Source organism: Salvia splendens, chromosome 5 (genome assembly GCF_004379255.2).
Source record: "Salvia splendens isolate huo1 chromosome 5, SspV2, whole genome shotgun sequence".
NCBI classification, from domain to species: Eukaryota; Viridiplantae; Streptophyta; class Magnoliopsida; order Lamiales; family Lamiaceae; genus Salvia; species Salvia splendens.
Genome location: NC_056036.1, coordinates 6553881 through 6580565, shown reverse-complemented (window position 1 = coordinate 6580565; position 26685 = coordinate 6553881). Strand labels below are relative to the sequence as shown.

The 26685-nt window shown below is 37.2% G+C and overlaps 3 protein-coding genes and 1 long non-coding RNA gene across 6 annotated transcripts; 1 reads left to right on the top strand and 3 right to left on the bottom strand.

Annotated features, from left to right (window-relative positions):
• Nucleotides 1-29: 29 nt before the first annotated feature.
• On the bottom strand, nucleotides 30-2880 carry LOC121804439 (peptidyl-tRNA hydrolase 2, mitochondrial-like). 3 transcript variants are annotated; one of them, XM_042203981.1, is made up of 8 exons: nucleotides 2690-2874; nucleotides 2394-2603; nucleotides 1895-1955; nucleotides 1750-1786; nucleotides 1412-1489; nucleotides 1245-1317; nucleotides 1097-1136; nucleotides 30-626 (listed from the first exon to the last, which is right to left on the bottom strand). In XM_042203981.1, exons 1-8 carry the CDS (start codon nucleotides 2720-2722, stop codon nucleotides 577-579), a joined length of 582 nt encoding a protein of 193 aa, XP_042059915.1. In that variant the 5' UTR covers nucleotides 2723-2874; the 3' UTR covers nucleotides 30-576. The 3 variants fall into 3 exon arrangements, with proteins under 3 accessions (XP_042059915.1, XP_042059916.1, XP_042059918.1); XM_042203982.1 differs by having other exon boundaries at nucleotides 30-293; nucleotides 2690-2872; XM_042203984.1 differs by lacking the exon at nucleotides 1412-1489 and having other exon boundaries at nucleotides 2690-2880.
• A 606-nt stretch (nucleotides 2881-3486) lies between these two features.
• Nucleotides 3487-5667, bottom strand: LOC121804438 (small nuclear ribonucleoprotein-associated protein B'-like). The gene is made up of 2 exons (XM_042203980.1): nucleotides 4723-5667; nucleotides 3487-3679 (listed from the first exon to the last, which is right to left on the bottom strand). Exon 1 carries the CDS (start codon nucleotides 5568-5570, stop codon nucleotides 4728-4730), a length of 843 nt encoding a protein of 280 aa, XP_042059914.1. The 5' UTR covers nucleotides 5571-5667; the 3' UTR covers nucleotides 3487-3679; nucleotides 4723-4727.
• A 98-nt stretch (nucleotides 5668-5765) lies between these two features.
• On the top strand, nucleotides 5766-7691 carry LOC121804441. Its single transcript, XR_006051142.1, has 4 exons — nucleotides 5766-5919; nucleotides 6239-6550; nucleotides 6824-7188; nucleotides 7292-7691. It is a non-coding gene; the product is annotated as an uncharacterized LOC121804441 (long non-coding RNA).
• Nucleotides 7692-22615: 14924 nt separating this feature from the next.
• Nucleotides 22616-26313, bottom strand: LOC121802395 (bark storage protein A-like). Its single transcript, XM_042202058.1, has 5 exons — nucleotides 26051-26313; nucleotides 25421-25488; nucleotides 23976-24131; nucleotides 23223-23459; nucleotides 22616-23118 (listed from the first exon to the last, which is right to left on the bottom strand). Exons 1-5 carry the CDS (start codon nucleotides 26259-26261, stop codon nucleotides 22753-22755), a joined length of 1038 nt encoding a protein of 345 aa, XP_042057992.1. The 5' UTR covers nucleotides 26262-26313; the 3' UTR covers nucleotides 22616-22752.
• Nucleotides 26314-26685: the final 372 nt, after the last annotated feature.

The window sequence follows — 26685 nt, the reverse complement described above, 5'->3', positions numbered from 1 at the left end:
TGATGTGTAAAATAGATGATACAATTTAGTTAACAAATAAACACCTTTTTTTTAATGGGTAAATAAACATAAATTTAAAGGTCGCGCTACAGAGGACTTTAAGCCGATCAGGCATTAACCTCTCTACCGTTTAGCCAACTCACACACATAACAAATAAACACCTTTGAATGACTGCGTGGTTGTAGCTATGGTCGCCTTGTCCGAGCCGGCTCTACTGTGAATCCAATTGCTTCTTCACCGTGTCATTTCTTGTCTTATACATCAGTCTAAAAAATGTAAAATATTCATGAACCTACAAGACAACAATGGTAAGTGGATATCAATGCCGATGAATTAACCAAAATTGTCTATTCATAAAAGGAACGAGGAACTAGATTGTTGGTTAAGAAACGTCAACAATATATTCCACATAAATGAAAATAATCTTTTTCGTAGTGCGATCATTGCAAACAAATCCAAAGTTGCTTTTTTAAAAATTTAAGATTTTAAAAATTTAAGATTAAGAATATCAAGATTGACAACTCTCTGTCTCTCTCTACATGGAATCTTTATGGTAGAAACACAGCAGTTAGAAATCAAAGCAACCGCAGCTTCCCTGTTACAGAGTCCACAGCTGATTTATTCCCTGTTCCAATACCCCCAAAAAAAGAACTCAGTTATTCTCAAACACAACACACACTAACTCCAACATTGTCAATCTTCATCCAGAAACACGCGACTAAACAAAGTGATATCAACAGCACTGGAGTTTGTATTCGGAAACCACATTTCTACACCTTCGTATTGTGAAAATTGACTCTCAGACTAGTTCCATGCAAGAGGATCCGTGAAAGCATGAATTCTAGTACTAAGCTAGTTTCTCTGGTAAAACATATAAATGGTGGGAGTGATGAGGACAGATATTTGGTACTAACAAGCTAGAAAATTGTTTCCCAGAAAATATTTTTTCAAGCACGTTTCAAGAAAATAAATGCAACTCAACTTCAGAGCTCGTAAGCTAGAGGATTATAAAGCTCAACAAGTGTTCAATGTCAATTAGAGGCTTTGCTAGCATGTTCGGCATTCAAAAAGAGAAAAATCAAGCAAGAAACGTACCAGGTCCGACTGCAAGGACAGTTTTCGAGCCAGCAGAAACCTGCATAAATAAGGGCAGGGATTTTCTTTAAAAAATGCCATGCGACACATTGGAAGAATGTGGGATTGATTGATTAAATTGATTGACAAGATAAGAAGGGAATACTACCTGAGTTCGTCCTGCATCAGCAACTGTGAAAGTCGGGAGGCCAATGGTCTCAGCAGCATCCTTTATTTTATTCCTGATACGATCACCACAGCATTAGCAACCAGTTAGCAAATATAATTATCCCTTTATCTCAAACAAGACGATGACTTCTTATCACACAAGATTACATTTCTTGCTGGTTTTTGCACGTAACGACTATCTTGGCTTGGCCACAGAGCTCCCATTGCCTCAGAAGAGATCTATTACTGCATTAACCAGGACGTTATCTCATAAAACTTATGCATCCCTAATTTCACATCACCATATTAAAAATCACAATTAAAGTTCATAGTCACTAAGCACACAGATACATAGGCATGCATCAATTCAGCATATTTTAACATCCCTTCACCAAGTTATATGAACACAAGCAATACACGAAAACAGTAACTGTCACGGCTGAAAGCATCAATCTAACAAATTCAGAAGGGGCGTTGATCACAAAGGAATGAGGTAAGATATGCACCTTTGCACGAGATCTGCATACATGCCAGTAGCAGCATCTGCGGAAGAAGCAATTAATCAGAACAGGGAACACAAATGCAATGAATCACTAACACTCCTAAATCAATAAAAACAACGGCATCCATTGATTATCTGAAACAGCTTACGAGCACATTGGGAGGCAATTTTTCCGGATCCCATCTTCAGATCTTGCCTAACTACTAAGACCTGCCCAACAAAGTTATGCATTTCACTTATGTGATCACGGTTATAAATCAAACGAACTCAATTTCCCATTACATCACAGATCATTACCGTCCATTCAAATACATAGCTTTAATTAGATGTGTTGAAAATATTTGAATCATTCATTATCATGCATTCTAATACATAAACTTTGATTGAATATGTTCAAATGTAAAAATTCTATGTTACTGAATCATCATAACCAAGATTCTAGTAGTTACCTTTTCTTCACAATCCAAACAACAATAAAATAAAACACATCATTAATAAAAAAATGCAAACCTCTGCATAATCTTTAATTTACCTCACTCACATTTGACAAAATTATTCAAGAGAAACAATTGAATGAAATGAAGCACTATTCTACACAACAAATTAGGCAGACTAACAAAAACCAATAAATATGTTTAAAAAGGGGACCATTTTAAGCTCTTCCTCATTGTTGCTAGACGCAATTCTTGGCTGCTGATGATTTTTGCTTATTGGTGAGCTCCCAATTTTCCTGCCACTCGGGCCTTTTGCGGGCTTAGCCAAGTCCAAAAAGAACCCACATATGAAGCCAATAATGAGGCCAGGGATGAAGTTTTCGGGCCTGAAACTCACTCCTAAAACCTCCATTTTCTCGTGTTTCTGCTGAAGATGATAATTGGTGAAATTCGAGAGCCCAAAAAAAATACTTATTGCAGAAGAATATGGAAAGATTGAATTTTTATTACCTTTATAGCTAAAGGGTTCCTATACGAACTCATCAGATATGTAATGTTTTGTAGTTCTGATTGTTTTGAAGCTGTGAAAATGGATGTAGCAACGGAAAATGGTTGCAGGATGAGATAAAATTTGGCGAGGAAGGCTAACTGTGGATACGATGTCGTACCAGTTTGCACTAAAAGATAGTAGTACTACTTAAATTATGTACTCCATATGATGATTTATTAATACCGAAACCATTATTATTATCTGATCAATTTTTGGAACAATATAATATTTACGAGAGATCTATGAATTGTGAATGAATACATTGAGAAATACAATTACTATAAGATAGGTTTTCATTTTACATAACCAAACGATAAAGTATTTCGTATGTTAACATACAATTGACATCGTTTTTTTTTGCTCACTTTTTTGTCGAATTTCAATTCACATGTATATTAAGTTTTTAACCCAATATTACTTTGTTCTTTGCTTAGTAGTCACATTTGACATTAAATGTTTCAATCATGTGATATATAGTAAGTAGTATGATTTTTGATTGAATTACAGACCAAATATAAGACAATTGATTTGTTGTTTTCAATGATTGAAAATCAAATACCAACCTTCTAAACTGAAATTTCAGCTGAACTTGAAGATAAAAATAAGATGCAGATAACAGAAAAATACCACCAAGAAACTCCAATCATAGAAATGATCCAAGTAAACATGAATCAACTGAAAGGCCACAAAAGCACGATTCGGTAATTTGCCCGGTACGAATCAAATCAAACATGTAAGCTGTAAATGAGTGAAGACGGAAGACAAAAAATGTCTCTTACTCATATCTTATGAAATCGAAGAGGCTAAAGAATTCAGACAGAATATATATTCACCACCATCATATCTTTGTAACAAACTGACAAAATGAATCCTAGTTACCAGTACAAAAGGCCCAAAGATTGAACTACAAATCCCCAGTAGCTTTTTTAACGATGTAACAACCTGCACGCCTGTCAAACAACCAAAGATTGAGGAACCCGAGCAGCAACATAAGACATATTTTGAGACAATGAATCAGAAGCATCAATTTCTACTTAATTGCCTGATCAAAAAAAATTACTATGCAAGTATATACTACAAAAAAATTTGGATCAAGGAATAAACATATGCAGATATGCCTCATAAGTCACAATACTGTATAAAAATATGAAATACTATCTAGTAGTAATTGTTATATTTACTACTCTTGAGTTTTATTTTCTTGATACATTGACAGCAGAATGTGGTGAGGCAGGAGAATGCAAGATATAGGGAAAATCTTGATGGTAGGGAAAGTTATAGGGAAAATCTTGATGTTAGGGGAAGTTATAGATCAAAATCTCAAAGCCTCGAACTGACTAGAGTAGATCTCAATGGTAATACTAACTGATAATGAACTTGATCTATTGAGATAAGAAACTTTATAAGTTATAACTGATCATGTTCAAATCTAGGAGTAACATGAATTTCGCTCTATATTACTTTTGTAAGTGTTAGTACAGCAAAATCGCATCTAACTCAAATTAAATCTTGGACACATAGACCGTGTTTTGATATCTGACAGCTTCTTCTACCAGTAATGCAAAGTAGCCATTATATAAGGCAATATATTCATGACAAGGTATCTGCAGTTTAATTCATCCCTATACTGATATACCAAGACTATACAGTTAAAAGACGTTAACATGTGCTTCTAATCCATTATACAACTCAACTACTACATACTTACACACATTGCACACATTGATGAACATTATTAATGGCTTATGATGGATATTAAAATTCTATCGATGGAAACCAGCCAGAAAAAGATTCAATGCAACACCATATTGTAAGAAAATTCCACGGTCAGCAGCTTTCCCTAGTAGAATAGATGTGTCGGCTAAAACGCCAATCAGGGTTCACTGATGTACAATTAGGGCTTATCAATCCTTAGCTAGGGCTTATTAATGAAAATCATAACATAATTACGGTGGATGCACCTCAAATTGAAAAATCTACGAAAGGAAATCACCTTGATTACTGCTGCTGATTTTGAGGGGCGTTGGGCGGCAGCATTCCCGGTCTAGGCGGACCAAACATCTGCATTTGTCCAGCCGGTGGTGGGGGAGGAGCCATACCAGGCCTCGGCGGCTGCTGCCCAGGCGGCGGACCACCAGGCATTCCAGGCCTCGGGGGGCCACCAGGAGGCGGCGGACCCCTCATCATCTGAGGCGGCGGCATCATCTGCGGCCTCTGTCCATACTGAGGCGGAGGACCGAACCCAGCCGGCGGCGGACCACCAGGCCTGAACTGCGGCGGCGGAGGCATCGGCATCCCTGGCCTCGGCGGGAACCCTCCCTGCGGAGGCGCAACAGACGGCGGTCTAACCACCGGCGGCTGCTGCGGGTACGGCATTGGGGGAACGGAAATCTGCGGCGGCCGCGATATCTGCGGCTGCATCATGCCGGGAGCCGGCCCGCCCACGCCGCGGACGGGGCCGGCCAGACCGGGCTGTGCCTGGGAGAGCGGGCCGGTGACGACGCCGCGGCCGGCGGCGCGTCCAATTCCGGGACCGGGGACAGCCGTGGCGGATGCGGTTTTGAGGCGGGAGTCGTCAGGGGGCGGAGGGCCCTCGACGGTGAGGGAGATGACCTCCTCGCCGCGGAGGAGGACGAGGCCGAGGGTGCGGCGGTCCTCGCGCTCCTCCTTGGAACCTTTAGTCGGCGGCAGCTTGCGGAACTCCTCACAGTCGCCGAGGACGAGATTCATGTGGCGGTCGAACGCCATGAATTTTCCGATGAGCTGGCGACCGTCCTGAATTGTCACCCGCATTCGGTAGTTGATGTACTGCAGCATCTTCGAGCTCTTCGACATCGACATTTTCGCCGGCGGGGAAAATTGAAGCCTCTCAGTCTCTCTAGGGTTTTGTCACTTCGTGTGTGTGAGAAATGGGGGAAGGGTTTTATGCATTTGGTCGGTGGTATTGGGGGATTTGTGGATTAGTCAATAATGCAGGGGTATATGGGAAAATAATATTCAAGCTAATGAAATTAACTTTTCTCGTACTCCTGCTTACCGGAGCGGATCACCTACTTACCAGCATAAATTTCTCAAGTAATTGGATATTAATTCACCAACGCGGAAGGATCGAAGCTCAATCGCCTACGGCTTCGTCACGTCCTTCGCGCCGGAAAAATTCGATTAACGAGCTACACTATGAAAAAACCTGGTAATTCATTCGTGTGCAGTTATTTTGTTCGAGTATTAGTATTGTTTTTGAATTGAGAAAATGCTGATTTGGAATTTGATGAGTCGGATTGTATGAATGCTGACTGCTGAGACTGAATTAGATGATTCTTTCTGTTTCTGCTTCTGTTGTAAGCTGGAATTGAATTTGTGAGTTCTGCTGTTTTGTTAGAAGATGGGCGATTTAGATGTTAGGCAGCGTTTCTGCAAAAATGACGAATTCACTTGATTATATCTAATTGATGACCTTCTGCATCTATTACTGAAATTCTTATACACTGTACATTCTCTCTTTTAAGCAGAGCATAGAGATCTGTCGTCTCAATGGAATAGATTATGTTAGCCACCATATGATGAAGCTATGTTTCACTCGTCTCCTGGGGTAGTGCTGCATGTGCCAGAAACATCTCATCCTTTTCTGATGCAAGCATTTTGATGTGCTTCTTATTTTTTAATACTCCTACTTGTGAAGTTCACTTATGCCAATAGATAGCTGGAGTTCATTACTGGAAGCATGGAAAGAAAGGTTCGGCTGTGTTCTAGAAGATGAAGTTCGTTTGAACCGAATTGCCAAGCATTTGTTTATTTTGTTGGAAAATCAGTTTCCGATCAAGGTAATGTTACACATAATTTGTATTTTACCACGAACAAAATTTGGCATGAAGGTTCAATTGCTTATGGTCAGAGGAAAGTAATTGAAGTCTACCAGTTAATTTTGTCAAGGATTAGATCATACAGTGACTACTTGGCTAGTTTTACAATGATAAGAAGATAAAACGATGATTATGAACACATCAACTTATTGAATTTCCGGGAACTTAGGCTACCTTCCATGCTTTCAATCTTCACGAACTCGCATTTCTGATCATTTTCCTGATGCTCCTCAGGAACAGGGGTTTCAGGCAATTCCTTCAGCAATTTCAAGACAGAATCACAACTGACGATGCTAGAAAAGCTGCATAAGCCTCAAATCTATATGGTGATGCATTACTGTTGTGATATTATCTATGTAACAAAGTGTCCACATACTGGTGCATATCTTCATGAGTCGCATTCATTTTAATGCTACACGAAGGGAGGCTTACATGCACGTGGTTTGACTATCTCATTTTTCAGACAGTTTTAGCTAAACAAAAAACTAAGCATCTTTTTTCAAGGTATAACCTAAGTGATCCCTGGTTCCATATTTGTACCGCTCATGAGAAACCCTTCTACACCTCGACAGTTTTTGCTGCATCTGCTATACGACTCAGTAAGTAACTCTTCACTTTGCTGAACCAAATACTAGCTTCAATTATATAACTGAGAAATCCAATATTCATTACATGATGCTTAAACTCCTTATTCCTGTGCAGTTGAGATTGCTGAACTGGAAGGATCGTCCCTTGCTCAACGTTTTTCAGACGAACCTTTTGTTGAATAAGTTGCAACAGTTGTCGCTTGCACGACTTCTTCCAGATTACATTTACGCTAACTTTCCAACGGAAGCCTTCAATTCTGTCCAGCTGGCCCTTGCAGCCAATCTTGGCCGCGCCATCCTTGAAGGGTAGGAGTGCAGCTTGTTACTGATTTTTTGTGATATTAGTTTGTGTTTTCACCTGTGTGGGAACTTTCCAACTTTGATTTTAGGTTTATACATCAGAGTTCAGACCGAATTTGTTGTTGATTATATGGATTTTTAATTTATTGTAATTACAAATTATCAATATGCTTGAACGATTGAATCTATAAATTTTTTTTGTCATATTTCATTCACATTTTTATCGTATTTAACCAAATCCTTGAAATCTATACAAATCTTTAGATAAAATGTAAACATACTCCTAAGATAGTTAACATTTGTGATAAAAAAATTATGTACAGTAGTAGTTGGGTATGTCAATTTTGATTCGTGTCAATACAATAAAACGACTTTTGATACTGGGTCAGAGTGTAAGTGTACGTATATCATACCCAAGTTCCATTTACATTCGGTGAAAATTTTCTTATTCGACCAATTATCAATTAATTATATACTCCATCAATAATGGGCCTTAAAAATTATTAGAGGCCCAATATTTATGTACATGCCAGTGTTGTTACTTGGTACATTAATATTACAAGAGAAATAGTAACTTTTTTTAAATTGTGTTAACAACATTTTCGAATGCAACTTTATTTGAAAGTCACTATCACTGACCAGTCACAATTACCAATTTATTATGTCCAATTATTAAATTCGTTATTTTATTAATACTCAACAAAAAATAACACTCCGTATAACATTGAATGTGTATGTATCTATCAACTTCATAATTTATTACTACTAATTGTTAAAGTTGAAATAAAATACGTTAATTGAGAAAAAAAAATTAATTAAGACACAAGACATTTAACTCGATTTATTGAAAACTCTTAAATAGGTACAAGAGGGCAAAACAGAAACACAGAGACATTTTCTGGTCCATCTCCATACCTCTGCAAATGTTACACAATTAATACTTCAATACCATATATAAGGTGTCATGTTTCGTTTCATCAAAACCATACTATACTTAGTAGATTATTATACATGACCTCATGTCCTCATTATTTGTCATATTTTGACATTTTTATCTGGTCCCATTTTTTGTTATACTACCTCCGTCCACAAATAGACAAAGTTGTAAATCACACAAGTTTTAATCCGCAATCGGTAAGTAAGAGAAGAGGGGAAATATGTGATGAAAATAGTGTAATGGATTGTGGGGTCCATATAAATGATGTGTGGTTAATATGTTGTTTAAAATTTTTCATATTTAGAATTAGTCAAATTTTGATAGATTATCCAAAATGGTAAAACTAGTCTATTTTTTTGCGAACGAAGAGGTAATACTAATATTTTACTTAGTTCTGGTAAGTTAGTTCTGGTAAGTGAATCTCATGTTTTACTAACTCATTCAATTCATAATTATTACTACTAGTATAAAACTAATATTCCGTTTACTACTAGAAGTTACTTGTACTAGCAGTTAGTACCTGCCAATTCCAGAGAGCTGAGTGAGACCAATACTGAGGAATGGCAACATCTCCAATGTGAAGAGATGGATCTGCATTTCCTGCTATTCCATAATGTATAACTCCTTTCAGATTGAACAATGTCACCAGTAGTTGTGTCGTGATGCCTGCATTTACCTAATTACATACACAAATATTAATATCAATCAGTTAGGGTTTTAATTAATAATTATGTTAATTGTACATACATATCAAGGTATCATCATATATTCATATTATGATTCAACATAGACACAAGACAAGTATATATTCAGTATATGTGTGTGTTTTTTTCATCTAGTAATTAATTTGAAACGCCAATGTAAAACAAGCTTGCCGATTGATGAATCCGCGAATTTTTGATGGTGATGAATGCTGGTAGAGAATAAAGATCACGACACAATGAATTTACGTGGTTCGATTTACTGAGGTAAATCTACGTCCACGGGAAGAAAAGAGGGCAGAGTTGTATTGCTTGATCTGTTTTCTACAGCTTACAATACAGACTTGCTATTTTATATTTGATCTCTAGAGGGCGAGAGAGTCTAACCCTATCTATCTGATCTAGGTTCTATTTATACAAAGGACCAAGATCGTGGCATGCAGCACCATTTACTAGGTAGTGGATGTCGTGGAGATCGTGGCGATCTTGCATGGGTCCACTATCCTGCATGAGTTAATGACTGCTTGACACCACTAAATAGATCGTGGGTGTAGTGGAGGTGGAAATCCTGCATGAGTCCACTATCTCCTAGTTCGGTCGAATACTGAGACCGAACTGCTGAATTATTGCCGAGCAGCTTTTGCCGATCTGAGAGTAGAGCTTGATGCCGACCTGAGAGCAGAGTTTGATTGGTTGGCTTTTACCGAGCTGTAGGCTGGGGCCGAACTCTTTGGTTGTGCCGAACTGAACTCTTTAGTCATGCCGGACTGATACTCTTTAGTCATGCCGAACTGATACTCTTTCTTGGGCTTTAGGCTGATGGGCTTTACTGCTGTTGGGCTTGTTTAGTACGTACTCCATCACTACCCCCCCCGGAAAGCGAAGTGAATTACTTCGGCATTCTGGATAAAGGTACGGTGTAAGTTGATGTTTGTCCTCGGTCTTATGAAGTGAACTCTTCTTTGACCGGACTCGTCTTTGGTCTGATGAAATAAACATCTTTGACCGGACTCGTCTTTGGTCTGATGAAATAAACATCTTTGACCGGACTCGTCTTTGGTCTGATGAAATAAACATCTTTGACCGGACTCGTCTTGTGTCCTAATTTGGCGAGTTTTATCGCTCGGATCGGACTTTCCGTTGTCCTAATTTGGGGATCGGACTTTCCCTTGTCCTAATTCGGCGAGTTTTATCGCGTGGATCGGACTTTCCCTTGTCCTAATTCAGGCAAGTTTTATCGCGAGAATCGGACTTTCGTTGCAGTTCGTTTCAGACGAAGTGCTTGATTCTTAAGCTAAATTGCGGTCTTGTATCCTCTTTAGAAGCTTGGACTTCACAATCGTTGGCTTATTGCAGTTCGTTTCAGACGAACTGCTTGTTTAAGCTGAATTGTGGCCTTGTATCTTCTTTAGAAGCTTTGACTTCACAATCGTTGGCTTATTGCAGCTCGTTTCAGACGAACTGCTTGTTTAAGCTGAATTGTGGTCTTGTATCCTCTTTAGAAGCTTTGACTCACAATCGTTGGCTCATTGCAGCTCGTTTCAGACGAACTGCTTGTTTAAGCTGAATTGTGGTCTTGTATCCTCTTTAGAAGCTTTGACTCATAATCGTTGGCTTGTATATGTTCTAAGAAGGGGATCAGCCTTCGAAGAACAAGATACCTCAGTAACATTTGTAAGAGACGACACGCACAGAGACAGACAAAACACACAGACAAAACGCACAGAGACAAGCAAAGACCAAGCAAACCAAATAAAGCACATTGACCGAACAGGACTCAAGACTGACTGACCGGACTGTCTCTTACAAATGGAACTTCTTGAGGTTGGAAATGTGCCATGTTCGGGGTACCTGTTCTCCTGACATGTGAGCCAATTTGTAAGACCCTTTGCCGAGGACTTCTGACACCCGATACGGACCTTCCCATGTGGGTTCGAGCTTGCCCAGCTTTTCTGCTCGGCTTACTTCGTTGTTTCTCAAGACGAGATCTCCCACTTGAAATTGCAGCTTCTTCACCCTTTGGTTGTAATACCGGGCTACTTGCTCCTTGTACTTGGCTGCTTTTATGCATGCCAATTCTCTTCTTTCTTCGGCAAGATCTAGCTCGGCTCTCGGTCCGTCGTCATTCATTTCTGCTGAGAAATTTAGAGTTCGGGGACTGGGTATGCCGATCTCCACCGGAATCACGGCTTCAGTGCCGTACACAAGACTGTACGGAGTTTCACCGTTGGAGGTTGTGGATGTAGTTCGGTAGGACCATAGGACTTGAGGGAGATTTTCTACCCATTGTCCTTTGGCTTGTTCTAACCGAGCTTTTAACCCTTTCACCAGGATACGATTTGTTACCTCCGTTTGTCCGTTTGCTTGTGGATGAGAGACCGAAGTGAACCGCTGTTGAATATTCAGCTCTTGGCACCAATTCTTGAACGTCTTGTCGGTGAACTGAGTCCCGTTATCCGAGATGAGGATGTGGGGTATGCCAAATCGGCACACTATGTTCTTCCAGACGAAGTCCAATGCCTTTGAGCTCGTTATCGTAGCTAATGGTTCAGGCTCCACCCACTTCGTGAAGTAGTCCACGGCAACGATAAGGAATTTCATTTGCCGAGGAGCTTGAGGAAGTGGTCCCACTATGTCTATGCCCCATTGCATGAAAGGCCAAGGGCTTTGCATAGTGTATAGATCGGTCTGCGGCATCCTTGGGACATTTGCATGAATTTGGCACTTCGTACACTTCTTGACGAGCTGCACTGCCTCTTGTACCATGGTTGGCCAATAATATCCCCATCTCAGAACTTTTTTAGCTAAAGCTCTGGCTCCGATGTGGCTACCGCACGATCCTTCATGAACTTCTCTGAGGATGTAGTCCGTCTCTTCTGGCCCTTCGCACCGCAATAACGGCTGGAGGTAAGACTTTCTAAAGAGGACTCCTTCATGAAGTTCGTACCGAAGTGCTCGGCACGTGATCTTCCGAGCTTCTCTCTTATCCTCGGGCAATTGTCCTTGATCCAGATACTGCAAGATCGGCGTCATCCAGTTCGGCGAGCTGGATACTGAATGTACCTCGGCTTCATCAATGCTTCGATGCATTAATTCTTCCGCCTTTGAACTCGGATCTGAGGCCAACTTACTTAAGGTATCTGCTCGGCTATTTTCCGCTCTGGGAATGCGGATTATCCGAAAATAGGAGAAACTTCGGCTGATGCTTTGCGCTTTGTCCAAATACTTCTTCATTCTCTAGTCACGAGCTTCACTTGTACCCAACATGTGATTTACTATGACTTGTGAATCACAATGGACTTTGAGAGATTTGACGAGCAGACTTTGCGCTAACTGGAGTCCGGCCAGGAGGGCTTCGTACTCGGCTTCATTATTAGTAGTGGGGAATAGGAACCGAAGTGAGTAGGTTACCTCGTGTCCGTCGGGAACGACAAGTAAAATACCAGCTCCACTTCCCATCTTGTTTGAAGTTCCATCTACGAATCCGCTCCAGCAGTCCGGCGGCTCTACTTCGGATTCCAAGGGCTGTGCTAGTTCGGCATTGGCAGAATTCTTCTGTTCGGCAATAACAGGAATTGCTTGATCGAACTTGGCCTCTGCAAGAAAATCTGCCAAGGCTTGTCCCTTGATGGCTTTCCGAGGTAGGTACTCGATTGAGTGTTCTCCCAGCTCTATGGCCCATTTGGCGATTCTGCCTGATGCTTCTGGCTGGGTCAAAACTTGCCGAAGAGGCAGATCGGTTAAGACGCATACCTTGTGAGCATAGAAGTATGGCCGCAGTCTCCTTGCTGCATTTACTAACGCCAGAGCAATTTTTTCCAGAGGTTGATACCTTGTTTCTGGACCTCTTAATGCTCGGCTTGTAAAGTAGATGGGAAACTGCTTTAGGCCTTCTTCTCGTACAAGCACCGCGCTAATGGTTCGATCGGATGCCGCTAAGTATAAGAAAATCACTTCGGCATCTGTTGGAGCAGAGAGAATTGGAAGCTCGGCTAAATAACTTTTGAGCTCGTCAAAAGCCTTTTTCTGCTCTATGACTTCAGAGACGATTTAGTCTTCCCGGCAGGGAGAGCGTCAATAGTTAGGATTACTCCATCATATTGCGGCTCGTTATCGTCTTCGGGATTCTGTTGCCTTTTCGGATCCTGAGGAGCGCAGTTCGCACCTCCCTGCTTTTTGTTCCTTTTCGGCTGCTTGCTTTGGTATTTTTTTAACGTCCCTGCTTTCACAAGGGCATCAATACCTGCAGCCAAATGTTGGCACTCCTCGGTATCGTGACCGTAGTCTTGATGGAAGGAGCAATATTGATCCTGAGGTCGGCACGCGGCCGATTTCGTCATCCGCCTTGGTTTTTCGAACATATCGGAATGTAGTTCGAAAATTTCTGCTCTTGACTTGTTTAAGGGTACGAACTGAGCGGGCGGCTTCTCAGGATTGAGACGTGGCCCCAATCGGTCTTGTACCGGAGTCCTTTGAATCCTTTCGAAAGGAGTTCGGCGAGGATGTCCCTGATCGCCAAAAGGAGTTCGGCGAGGATGTCCCTGATCGCTATGATCGGGCTTCCTCCTGTCTCCTCGGGATGAGCTGTCTAAAGACCGTTTGCGACGGTCTGCCTCATCGGCACGGGAGAACTGGTCCGCAATGTCCCACATCTCTTGAGCTGTTTGCGGACTGCATTCCACGAGCTTTCTGTAGAGAGCTCCGGGCAGGATTCCATTTTGGAATGCCGAAATGACAAGTAGATCGTTGAGATCATCTACTTGTAGGCATTCCTTGTGGAATCTTGTCAAAAAGTCGCTGATCTTTTCGTCGCGATCTTGACGTATAGAAAGCAGCTGAGCCGAAGTAATTCGGGCTTCCGCTTTCTGAAAGAACCTCCTGTGGAAAGCATCCATTAGATCTCGGTAGGATCTAATGCTGCCTTGAGGAAGGCTATCGAACCACCTTCTCGCGTTCCCGATAAGCAGCTCGGGGAACAGCTTGCACATATGGACCTCATTGAGACCCTGGTTCGCCATGTTATACTGATAGCGTCCCAGGAAGTCATGAGGATCCACCAACCCGTCATAAGTCATTGACGGTGTCCGGTAGTTCCGCGGCAAAGGAGTTTGGGTGATATCGTCCGAGAACGGAGTCTTTAATGCTCCGTACATGGCGAACCCGACATCTCTTCGGTACGGAGGAGATGGAGTTCTCCTGTGGTTCCGGTACCGAGGAGGAACAGGAACATGTCGGGGTAGAGGATTCTTTCTCCTGGAAGACACGTCACTACTGCGGTAGTGACTTTCATGTCTGGATGAGGAGGGAGAATCCGCCGTTGTCTTCTCCGGCTGTTGGCTCTTCTGCAGGAAGGTTAAGAACTCCTCCTGCTTCTCGGCCAAGAACAGCTTGACAGCTTCATTTAAATCGGGCTGCTGGGAAGACTCGGTGCGATCTCTCCTGGAGTGGCTTGTTCCTTCTTTGTGAGAACCGGAGGTGGATGTCTCCCGAGGCCGTTTTTCAGACCTGCGAGCTGGACTAGCTTCCTCACGGTTATCACGAACGGTATTACGGGTAGTGTGTGATCTGGTATGCATTTTTTTGGGGTGGAAAAAGGGTCAAAAATTCGCTTTATCACAAATTTAGTTCTCTGTTTCCCACAGACGGCGCCAGTGATGAATCCGCGAATTTTTGATGATGATGAATGCTGGTAGAGAATAAAGATCACGACACAATGAATTTACGTGGTTCGATTTACTGAGGTAAATCTACGTCCACGGGAAGAAAAGAGGGCAGAGTTGTATTGCTTGATCTGTTTTCTACAGCTTACAATACAGACTTGCTATTTTATATTTGATCTCTAGAGGGCGAGAGAGTCTAACCCTATCTATCTGATCTAGGTTCTATTTATACAAAGGACCAAGATCGTGGCATGCAGCACCATTTACTAGGTAGTGGATGTCGTGGAGATCGTGGCGATCTTGCATGGGTCCACTATCCTGCATGAGTTAATGACTGCTTGACACCACTAAATAGATCGTGGGTGTAGTGGAGGTGGAAATCCTGCATGAGTCCACTATCTCCTAGTTCGGTCGAATACTGAGACCGAACTGCTGAATTATTGCCGAGCAGCTTTTGCCGATCTGAGAGTAGAGCTTGATGCCGACCTGAGAGCAGAGTTTGATTGGTTGGCTTTTACCGAGCTGTAGGCTGGGGCCGAACTCTTTGGTTGTGCCGAACTGAACTCTTTAGTCATGCCGGACTGATACTCTTTAGTCATGCCGAACTGATACTCTTTCTTGGGCTTTAGGCTGATGGGCTTTACTGCTGTTGGGCTTGTTTAGTACGTACTCCATCACCGATTTTGTTAATTATACCTAAATTATCAAAGGTTGTTAGGTTATAGTTGAAGTACATATATAGGTGTAGTGAAAATTTGTTGCAATAATTAAATAGTAGCCCAACATTTTTTCACCTAGCTTCCCGGAAGTACTATATACGTTGGTTTCAACTAACTTATAGTAATAACACAAAAAATAGAAGATATGAACATATTGATATTAGAAAATTATACTAGGAAAAATCCAAGAAAATAAGCAAATAAAGAAGTGTGTATGTATATTTATATACCATAGCCAATCCAGTCATAACCAAAATGGCCTTTTCTCCAGCAACAGTTCCAAATCTGAATCTTCTTCCTGTCAAAAATCACAACATTATGGTATATATCAATAAAATTAATCAACAACTACTCTCTCTCTCTCTCTCTCTCTCTCTCTCTCTTATATATATATATACCTGAGACGTCTAGCCTTATTGATTTGCCTCAGTGTTTTTGTAAGAATTGCAGCTTCGCACACTACAAACAAACTCAAGCCAACTAACAACAAAACCCTGAAAACATCCATCTTTATTCGAGAGAGAGAGGTAAGAATGAGTGCAGTTGGAGAGAGAAGGAGAGGAAGCAGGCTTTATAGAGAATGGTTTTCAACTACCACCAAAAATGATGATGATAATCGAAAGGGCAAGAATATGCCATGATTCACGTGGTGAAGAATTGTGATAGTACTAGCTAACAGATAAAATAAACAACAAGAAGAAGAAGATTTTGATAGATGATTTCATTGCCCATATTATTTATCTCGCTCTTTTTTTAATGTTCTTATCAACGTATGATAGGCATGCAAACTGCACTAAACACAAGTAACAAGGGTAATCAGTATCATACATAATGGTTTTTTTTTAATACATTATCACCAGTTATTAAGCTATTTAATTTAAAGATTCAACTAATCCTAATTTTATACGTGTCAATCTATTATTATTAAGTTTATTAATAGATAAGAATATAAATGTCATTTTCCATAATTTCCAGTCACATAAATCCAAAATTTCACCCAATACAGTTACCTCTTAAGTTCACTCTTTACAGTTTTCACTTTTAAATTCTCTCATTATAGAATTATACTTTTTTCATTACATTATTCAAATTCTCTCATTATAAAATTGTTTGATTTTGCCGTTATATTCGCTTATTTTAATTTTATAGTTCATTCGTCCATGATTAATAGTCTCATTTTTTCAGTACTGAGTTTAAATAAATGTAATTTGAAAAAATTAGTCGATTATGAATCACATTTTTAGATACTAGTATTAATTTTATAACAAATAAAAATATAAAGAGGTAGTTGAATATAAAGTCTACTTACTACAGAGTACTACTTTCATTGACGTTCGAATTGAAATGACAATAAATGACTCTTAATGCTGGACGAAGAGAGTAGTTGATATGACAGTTCTCAATTTTAAATTGGCAAAACACATGTGAAAGTCCTTATACTAGTATCTTATTTCATTATGTCGTACTACACATTTTTTGTTTCATTAGATTATTGTACTAGCATTATGTTTCGTTAGGTTCTTTTACAATTTTTTGTTTTATTAGATCTTTGTACTAATGAATATTTAAATAAGAGGTTCATTGGTTGAATATTTCTTTAGACTTCATAATATAATTAATTTCTACTACTATGTTATTTAATTTTTTTTTCCTCTTATTTATTTTGAAAATTAATTTAGTTGCAATATCCACTAAATAATTATTGAAATAATCATAAATTGATAACGAGCAATGTCAATATATTTTTTAATTTTCTCACTGATTCTTTTGAGTCGATATTGCAATTGAATTAATTATAAAAATATATGAGAAAAAAACAAACAAATATAAAAAAGTTAATTAAATTTTGAAGTCCATTGGAAAAAAAACAACCAAATTAAAAATAAAAGTATAAAGTCCTCTTAAATCAAAATGCATTTGTATAAGGAGTTAATGAAACAAAAAAATGAAAAATAATCTAATGAAACAAAAAAACATTGGTATAAGGATCTAATGAACCAAAAATTTGTAGAACAACCTAATGAAACAAAATGTATTAATACAAGAACCTTTAGATGTATTTTGCCTTTTGAATTCTCTTATAACATTGTATTATAGTTTTCTCATTACATTATTCGATTTATTAGAGGTTTTTTCGCCTAAATTATCGAATCTGCCATAAATTATTTGAACCGATTATATATAATTACAATTTTACCATTTTAATGAGAATTTTATGTAGGTCAAATGATATGATTTTTCATCAATCTCACCCATCTATATGTTGACACAATGAATAATATATGAGCCTAGTTATACACTAGAGATCTAGTTGCATTCCAGTGCACTCGTATATGCTACGGGTGACGATTTTTGGCACGACACGAACCCGCACGGAATTAATGAGCATGTGTCAAAGCTTATTGAGTTACACGTTAAAAAATAATATTATAATATTATTATTATTTTATTTATTTTAAAATTTAAATTAGGTTTAGTCTAATGGAACACTTAGTATTAGTATAGTGTCGTGTTCGTGTTACACGTTAACAAATAATATTAATATAGTGTCGTTTTTGTGTCGTGTCATATATGTGTTGTTATCGTGTCGTATTGACTCGAAGTGGTTCGTGTCGTGTTCGTGTCTGAGGGTAGCAGATCGTGCTTGTGTTCGTTTTAGAGTTTTCTTAACGAGTGGTGTTCGTGTTTTTTGTTATCGTGCAACACGCAAGATTTGGCACCCTAATATATGCATATTTGTAAGAAAATAATCTCTCGAATGAAAACTAAGAATTATTAATATTTATTTGATTTGACGGTTTAATGACTAAACATGTCATGTGACATTAATCTTACCCAATTGGGTACTAATTTAGAATCGACTTATAACTAAAAAAAAGAAATTAGATATCTTTCCCATTCTAATAGCTGCGGTTAGGCATGCACAAACCGAACTGAACCGGCAGTTAACCGCCGGTTCATAACCCGAAACCGGAACTGGCGGCGGCGGTTCGAACTGCCGGACGGTTCGGAGATTCGGACGGTTCGGTTCAGGTTCACGATTTTCAGAAATCGGAACCGCCAGTTCAACGGTTCGAACCGGCGGTTCAAATAAAAAAATATTTATTATTTATAAAAATTAATTTTTATATTTAAAATTTAATTTTCACAAAAAAATAAATACAAAAATTTCATAATATCTCATATTTATTTGTTGGGCCTCTGAATTCTAAGAAACCATTCTTGGTTGTTTCTCTTTTATAAAGATATCCTTGAATATTTTATGTTTCACTTTCGATATAGGACAAAATATGTTGAAGTATTTTCTTTTATAACTATATGTTTAGATCATTCATTAATATTTTTCCAATGTAGAAGATAAAACTTTCTTTATTTTTTACATTTTATTATTTAAAATTTTTATATTTATTTTTGTCATAATTCCTTTTCTAAGACAAATTTATAGTTAATAATAGCATTAACTAGAATAGTTTAATTAAATTTGAATGTGGCATGTTGCTCATAATTTGTATATTTATAGAATGTGGACATCTTCAAATAATTGGATTTAAATGTAGGTATGTTACTCATTTTTCTCAATGTATTGATTAAAATGTGCAAAAAAGCAACAATTAATATAATTTGTATAATAATGATAAAAATAGACGATTAAAAAAACAACAAATATTTATATTTATTGTTTAAGACTTCAAGTCTTTTGTGATTTGTAATTGTTGTAACTTATAGCATCGTTTAAATTTATATCAATAAAGCAGTTTTCTTCGTGATTTTTTGAATTTTATTTACGCACATTCCATAGATAAATAAAGAAGAAAATGTAAAAAAAAATGAACTGCCGAACTGGTACGGAACCGGCGTTTTTTTGAACCGGAACCGCCTAAACCCTTGGCGGGCCGGTTTAGGTTCATGATTTTTTTGAACCGTGCGCATGCCTACTGGTGGTCCTCCACCAACAATTCATCTACCACGCGTCAAATCAAGATTGCCTCATTTCCAAAATTTAATATTTTTTGCAGATTTTGTGTCGGCACAATTGCAATTTACTAAATTTTTTTACGGTATCCTATTTTTAACCGCCCTAAATTAGGCTTTGGGGAAAACCCCTATTTTTTGAATAGAATGGTTATCTTTTTTCCGGGCGTTGGGCCTATATATGGGCCTAAATGGTTCATGGATCATATTAGAAACCCACGACAACACCACACATCTTCCATTTGTGTTCGAAAAAAGTTCAAAAGGTTAAAAAGGAATTTATACGAGATTATATGCTACTACTACAGTGTCGTTCGATTGTCATGACTCATTATCTTAAAATTATCTATCTAGGATTAAATTGTGAAATTTAATATCATAATAATACATAGTACTCATGAGATATAATCTTACAAAATAAACATATCATAAGTTTAGAGGTCACAAAATTTATTTCTTCAGAGAGTACAAAGTTCAAATGAGATAGTTCATGGACTAATTAAATATGCAATCCACTCATATAAGTATAACTGGTTGGTGCGTGTGAAATATTTGAAGTCGGATTACTCACTCACCCATTTATTTAAATACACCAAGATAATCTTTTATAATTGGTTGAGTTATAACTTACACTATAAATTTTTTTTAACGGTACAAAATTAGTAAAACAAGAGAGAAATAGAAACAAAAGTGTATTATTGGAAATTGAGTCTCACCTTATTAGAGAAAGAGAAATTTCCTTAAATAAAAAATTTCTATTTTTAGGGGACGTACCAAAATGAAAAGAGTTTCTATTTTTTGGGGACGGAAAGAGTATAGTACTCCCTCCGTCCAGAATAGATGGCATAGTTGGAGAATGACACGAGATTTTAGGAGATGTTGTTTTGTGTGTTAGATGGAGTGAGAAAATAGTATATTTATATTAATGTGAGAGAGAACTTTTTCTAAAAAAGTAAATGTGACATCTTTTGTGGAACAAACTAAAAAGAAAAGTGTGTCCAGAGCCTTTGTTCTAGCGGCAAGAAGCTTAGACATTATTGCATGAGGTGTCGAGTTTGAGCCATCTTGACATCAGTTGTAATTTCCTCCTATCTATAGTATAGGAGTTTATTTGTAATTTCCTCCCTTATATAGAAGTTAATTTTAAAAAAAAACTAAAAAGGAAAGTGTGACATCTATTATGACATCTATTATGACATCTATTATGACATCTATTATGAGACAAAGGGAGTATGTAGTAGTTAGGCCATTCACAATAGCACGCCTTAAACCCATTTTTGTCCGCGACGTCAATATTTTACCTTCCTGTCATTCACCCGCTATAGCCCGGACTATACACCCGCCCTATCTTTTGTCAACCATTTTGTATTTCTTTTTTTACTTTTGCGTTTTCAAATAAAATAAAGTAGCAAAATAAACATTATTTAAAACCACAATATGAAAATCTTTGTGATACTATTAAAAAGACGAAAAAGTACAATCCGAAAATAACTAAGAAAAAGCTACAAGTAAGTTTCAATGATTTCGTGACCAAATTTCTTCGATTATATCGGCCAGAAGGCAAGAATGGACTTGTTGGTCACGTCATTCAAGTTGGGCGGTAAATGCCGAATTTGGGGCTGCTGGCTACACTAGAGCTAGGTCCACATTCCTCATCGCCATTATCATTGACTATGATCCATGCGCACATGACAACAATGATATATAGATGAAAATTTATGTACTACAATAATAGATGTAGGGCTGGCAATTTTTTATCCGACACGATAATCCGACACGAATCCGCACGAAATTAACCCAACACGAATACGCAAGTTTAGGATTTGGGTCCTTATAGGGTCGACCCAATAAGAACCCGGAAATTTTGGGTTGGGTTGGGTTGGGTTTGGGTCGGGTTGGGTTATCCGTTAAGAAAAAAAAATTTATTTTGATTATTTTTATTCATATAAATAATATATTAAATTTTAATTTTTAATTATTTTTATTAATTAGAAAAATATTATAATTTTAATTTTATTAGTAAAAATATGATTAATACTGTTATCAATTACTTTTTATGGTAAAAATATATTACTGCATACTTAAATTTTATTAAAAAATAATTATTTTAACTTTATTAGTTAGATTTAATTTTAATATACTTTAATTTTATTATTTAGATTTAAAAATTATTTAAATTAATTATTTTAATTTTGTAATATCTTATTTTATTGTGTAATATCAAATTTTAATTATATAATATCATATGTAGGTCGTTATCGTATAGCGTATATATTGTGTAGTAACTTACTATTAGGGATGTCAATCGGGCCGGCCTATCGTATAGCGTATATATTGTGTAGTAACTTACTACTTACTATCATTAAAAGATGACCAATATTTTTTGGATGACACGAAATCCGCACGAATCCGACACGACCTATATTTTTTTGGATGACATGAAATCCGCACGAATCTGACACGAATCTGTTTGGGTTGAACCCGATAAGAACACGATGATTTGGGTTGGGTTGGATTGGGACCCAATAAGGTTGGGTCGATATTGAGTTGACCCGATAGCGACCCAATCCGCACGATTTGCCAGCCCTAAATAGATGGTTCGGTCAATTTTGATTCGGTTCAATATAATATAATAAATCGAATTTTGATATTTACAGGTGGTGTGTAACAGTGTGAGTGTACGTATATCATACCAAAATTTCATTTACATTCTGTGAAAATTTTGTTATTCGACAAATTATCAACTTACTGCTAGTAGATATTTAGCAGCCCTTACCTTTATTGAATAAAAATAGATTGCATAAATTATAAGCTGACATTTGTTTTGGATGATTTGTTTGCTTATAGGTCCATGTAAAATGAGCCTTAAAAATTATTTAGAGGCCTATAATATGTATATGCAAGTTTTGTTTGTTACCTTCAAATTGCAAAAGAAAACCTATAACATTTTTTTTTCTTGAGAGAAGTATTTTTTAGTGCAACTTTTTGAAAGCTACTATCACTGAGCTGTGACAATTACCAATTTATTGGGTCCAACTATTGAATTCTTTATAGTATATTTTAATATTCTTAATACGAAAAACTTCAAGTTGGAAAAACTATATATGTACTACTCCTAATAATTATAAAAATTGAAATGAAATGATAAACTTTAAACAAGAAACACAATCACATTAAGACAGAAGACAATTAAACAGTAGAAGAGTATATCTGAAAGTATTGCACTAAGACAACACGAGATACGACTTATTCTTTATTAGAAATTAAAAAGAAAAGAAAAAAGCAAGCTAATTAACATTAGCTCGCACCAAGCTTTGGCTCAATATCTTGATGAACTGAACGACCACCTCCACGGCATTGGTGGAGGCGAGCGGAGTGAACGCGTCAGCCTCGTTGGACTCTTCGGTGCCGCCTCCGGCGAGGTCGGAAATCGCCCGAAAAGTAATAAAAGGAACCCTCTGCTGGTGGCAGACCAACGCCACGGCGGCGCTCTCCATCTCAACCGGACTCACCTCAAATTTGTCGTATATGAAACTTCTATAGGCTGCATTGTCCACGTAGATGCTGGCGCTTGTACCTCGCGCTACTCGGATGATTTTCGGAGGGTAAGTTAGGCATAATGTTGCATTTAGACACTTCTCTAATGTCACCTCCTGCATATTAAATCATCATACAGTAACATTTTTGTTTTTTAATAAATTGATTCATGTAGTAGCGTTAATTAATTATTTTTTGGTGTGATAGGAAATGAGATGACCTCTAATTTTTTGGCGAGATTGAAATAATGAGGATCTACAGGGACCCAAAAGATGTGTTGTCTTTCCTCAGGGGTGCCATCGATGGGGAAAACTTCCTCAGGTTGATACCACACATTGTTCAAGAAATTATCAGTGGATGTTGTGGAGTAATTTGCAAATTTGATGTAACCAATATCTCTTGTGTAGTCACCACTAGCTTCAAGTGCTAGGGGATTTTCGGGTCCATCTCCGTACCTCTGCAAATGTTGTTACACAATCAATACCATATAAGGTCTCATGTTTCGTTTCAAAACCATATACTTCCTCCATTTACTAAAAATAGAAACTTTGAAAATGACATTAGTTTTAATGCAAAATTTATTATGTAAGAAAGATAAAAAATAGATAAAGTAAGAAAGAGAAAGAGAAAAATATAGTGAAATTAGTGCCAGTCAATTTTCCATGTTGGTCGTTTACCAAAATTACCTACTATCTCAGAAATACTCATATTTTTTCCATGTTGGTCGTTTACCAAAATTAATCTATTTTTATTTATAATAAGTTTTCCTCTTAATGATGCGAGTCTCATTTTTCACTTTTTCTCTATTCTCTTATTTTACTAACATATGTATTTAAACTCGCGACGTCCACAACCAAGACTAATTTTTTTGGACGAAGGTAGTACCAGTCAAATTCTTATAATTTTAAAAAAAAGTAATACTCGAAAGAATAAAATAGAGAAGTGTTTCTATAGTCAGTACTCCCGTTAGTACCTGCCAATTCCAGAGACCTGAATGAGACCAATACTGAGGAATGGCAACATCTCCAATGTGAAGAGATGGATCTGCATTTCCAGCTATTCCATGATGTATAACTCCTTTCAGGTTGAACAATGTCACTAGAAGTTGTGTCGTGATGCCTGAATTTACCTAATTACATACACAAATATTAAGAACCTAGTATTAATATCAACTAGCTAGGGTTTTAATTAATTATATTATTGTACAAGCATAAAAACGTGGTATCATCATATATTCATATGAGGATCTAGTGATTAATTTGAAACGCCAATGTAAAATAAAACAAGTTTGCTGATTTGTTAATTATACCTAAATTGTCAAAAGTTGTTTGGATAATATAGTTGAAGTACTTATATAGGTGGAGTGAAAACTTATTGCAATAAATAATAGCCCAACATGGGGCGCCACCGGCAAACCACCAATTTGAAGATTGTCTATTTATACTCGATACACAGGGAATTATGTATTACTTCCTCCGTTCCAACTAAGTTGAGACATAACTTTTGGGTACGAAAATTAAGAAATTGTTATAAAAGTAGAAGAGAAGAATAAAGTAGGAAAGATAATGATAGAGTAAAGTAGGTAATGGAATAAAGTAAGTGCGATTAGATGTTACTCCCTCCGTTCCTTGTTAATAGAGACATTTCTTTTCGACACAGAGTTTAAGAATAGTGTGTTAAATTAATGGTGAAAAAAGTAAGAGAGATGAAGAGAGAATAAAGTAAAAAGGAGAACAACTTTTTGCAAAAAATAGAAACAACGTAATTAACTTGGAACTTCTCAAAATAGAAAAATGACTCTCTTAACATGGAACAGAGGGAGTATGTTTTTTGTCAAAAGGGAAAATGACTCAACTTAATTAAAACATCCTAAAAAGGAATACGACTCAACTTAGTTGAGACGGAGGTAGTACTTCAAGTTGGTTTGTAGATTGGCTAAAATCTTCAACTCTGAGTTCGAATCCTACTACTAGTGCAATATTTTGTTATTTCTGTTTTTTCTTGTTGATTTCTTTGTATTCTTCATTTTTCTTGTTCGAACTGCGTTCGCCACTGCTGGTAATACTAGTACTCTCCCTCCATCTCATTAAATATGACATATTTCTTTTAGGCACAAGTTTTTAGGTAGCGGTGTTTAATGGTTAAATAAAAAGGGAATAAAGTAAAAATGAAAAAAAAGTAAGAGAGAAGATATAGTACTTATAAAGTAAGAGAAATGTAGAGTATTGTTTTTTACCATAAAAGAAAATGCTTTAATTATAATAAGACGACCTAAAAAGAATACACCTTACTTATAGTTGGACAGAGAGAATACTCGATAAGATGGTTTTAACACTATATTAATAGTTTAGTATATTTGAAAATTATAGGAAAAAATCCATGAAAATAAAGGAGAAGTGTGTATGTATATTTATATACCATAGCCAATCCCGTCATAACCAAAATGGCCTTTTCTCCAGCAACAGTTCCAAACCTGAATCTTTTTCCTGCCAAAAATCATACTTATACTCATTTCATCCTAAAAAAAACTGACTAATTTTACCATTTTGCACCGTCTATCAAAATTAAATATGTCTAAATATAGAAAATTTTTAACCAATTATATACCATTAATATTATGGAATTCACAATCTACTAACACTACTTTCATAATCTTTTCCCTCTCTTTTTCTTACTTTTTCTTATCTCTCTTACTTTACCAATTGCACATTAAAATTCGTGTTATATACTAGTCCCTTCGTCCTACAACAATTGCCACTCTTGTGGGCATGAGTTTTAAGAAATTTTAAAAAAAATTGATTGGAAAAGTTAGTGGAAGATGGGACCCACTTTTTTATATGAATTTTATAATAAAATGTGAGTGAAGTGATTCAATGAAATGTGAAACTTACTTACCATTTATAATAAAAATGAAGTGTGACAATTATTACAGAACGGACCTGGAAACTAGTGACAATTATTATAGGACGGAGAGAGTATAAGTTTGTCTATTTGTTTTTAGAATGGATGGAAGTATTCTCTCTCTCCCTCTCTCACACACACACGTACCTGAGACGTCGATTGTGAGATTAGAGGGTTTATAGCTAGGATGTTGAAGAAGAGGGTTTAGCTCAAATTGATTTGGAATCACCAATCCCAAATAAGGCCCATCTCTATTAGCCTTATTAATTTGTCTGAGTGTTTTTGTAGGAATTGCAGCTTCGCTTATTACTACCAACAAACTCAAACCAACTAACAACAAAACCCTAAAAACACCCATCTTTGTGTGAGAGAGAGAGACAGAGGTAAGAATGAGTGATGTTAGAGGGAGAAGGAAGCAGACTTTATAGAGCACGATTTTCAATTACCACAGAAAATGATAATGATAATAGTATGAAATCCTCCCTCCGTTCGCCATTTAAAGTCTCATTTTGATTGATCAGCACGAGTTTAAGAGATTGTTTGATTTTGCGAAGAATAATAGGAAAATGAGTGAATAATCCACTTTTATAAATTGATTTTATAATAGAACACGAGCACGATTTTCAATTACCACAAAAAATGATAATGATAATAGTATGAAATACTCCCTCTGTCCGCCATTTAAAGTCTCATTTTGATTGATCAACACGAGTTTAAAAGATTGTTTGATTTTGCGAAGAAAAATAGGAAAATGAGTGAATGATCCATTTTTATAAATTGAT

Bases quoted from the DNA above. Each gene is read 5' to 3' on its own strand.
- LOC121804439 (XM_042203981.1), bottom strand. From the start codon at position 2,722: ATGAGTTCGTATAGGAACCCTTTAGCTATAAAG. The intron at 1,956-2,393 runs GTCCCCTTTTTA...TTTGTTGGGCAG, and splicing joins ATGAGGAAGAGCTTAAAATG to GTCTTAGTAGTTAGGCAAGA. The intron at 1,490-1,749 runs GTGCATATCTTA...TGGTTAATGCAG, and splicing joins TATGCAGATCTCGTGCAAAG to TAATAGATCTCTTCTGAGGC.
- LOC121802395 (XM_042202058.1), bottom strand. From the start codon at position 26,261: ATGGGTGTTTTTAGGGTTTTGTTGTTAGTTGGTTTGAGTTTGTTGGTA. The intron at 25,489-26,050 runs GTACGTGTGTGT...GATTTTTGGCAG, and splicing joins TCTCACAATCGACGTCTCAG to GAAAAAGATTCAGGTTTGGA. The intron at 23,460-23,975 runs GTACTAACGGGA...CAACATTTGCAG, and splicing joins CAGGTCTCTGGAATTGGCAG to AGGTACGGAGATGGACCCGA.
- LOC121804438 (XM_042203980.1), bottom strand. From the start codon at position 5,570: ATGTCGATGTCGAAGAGCTCGAAGATGCTGCAGTACATCAACTACCGA.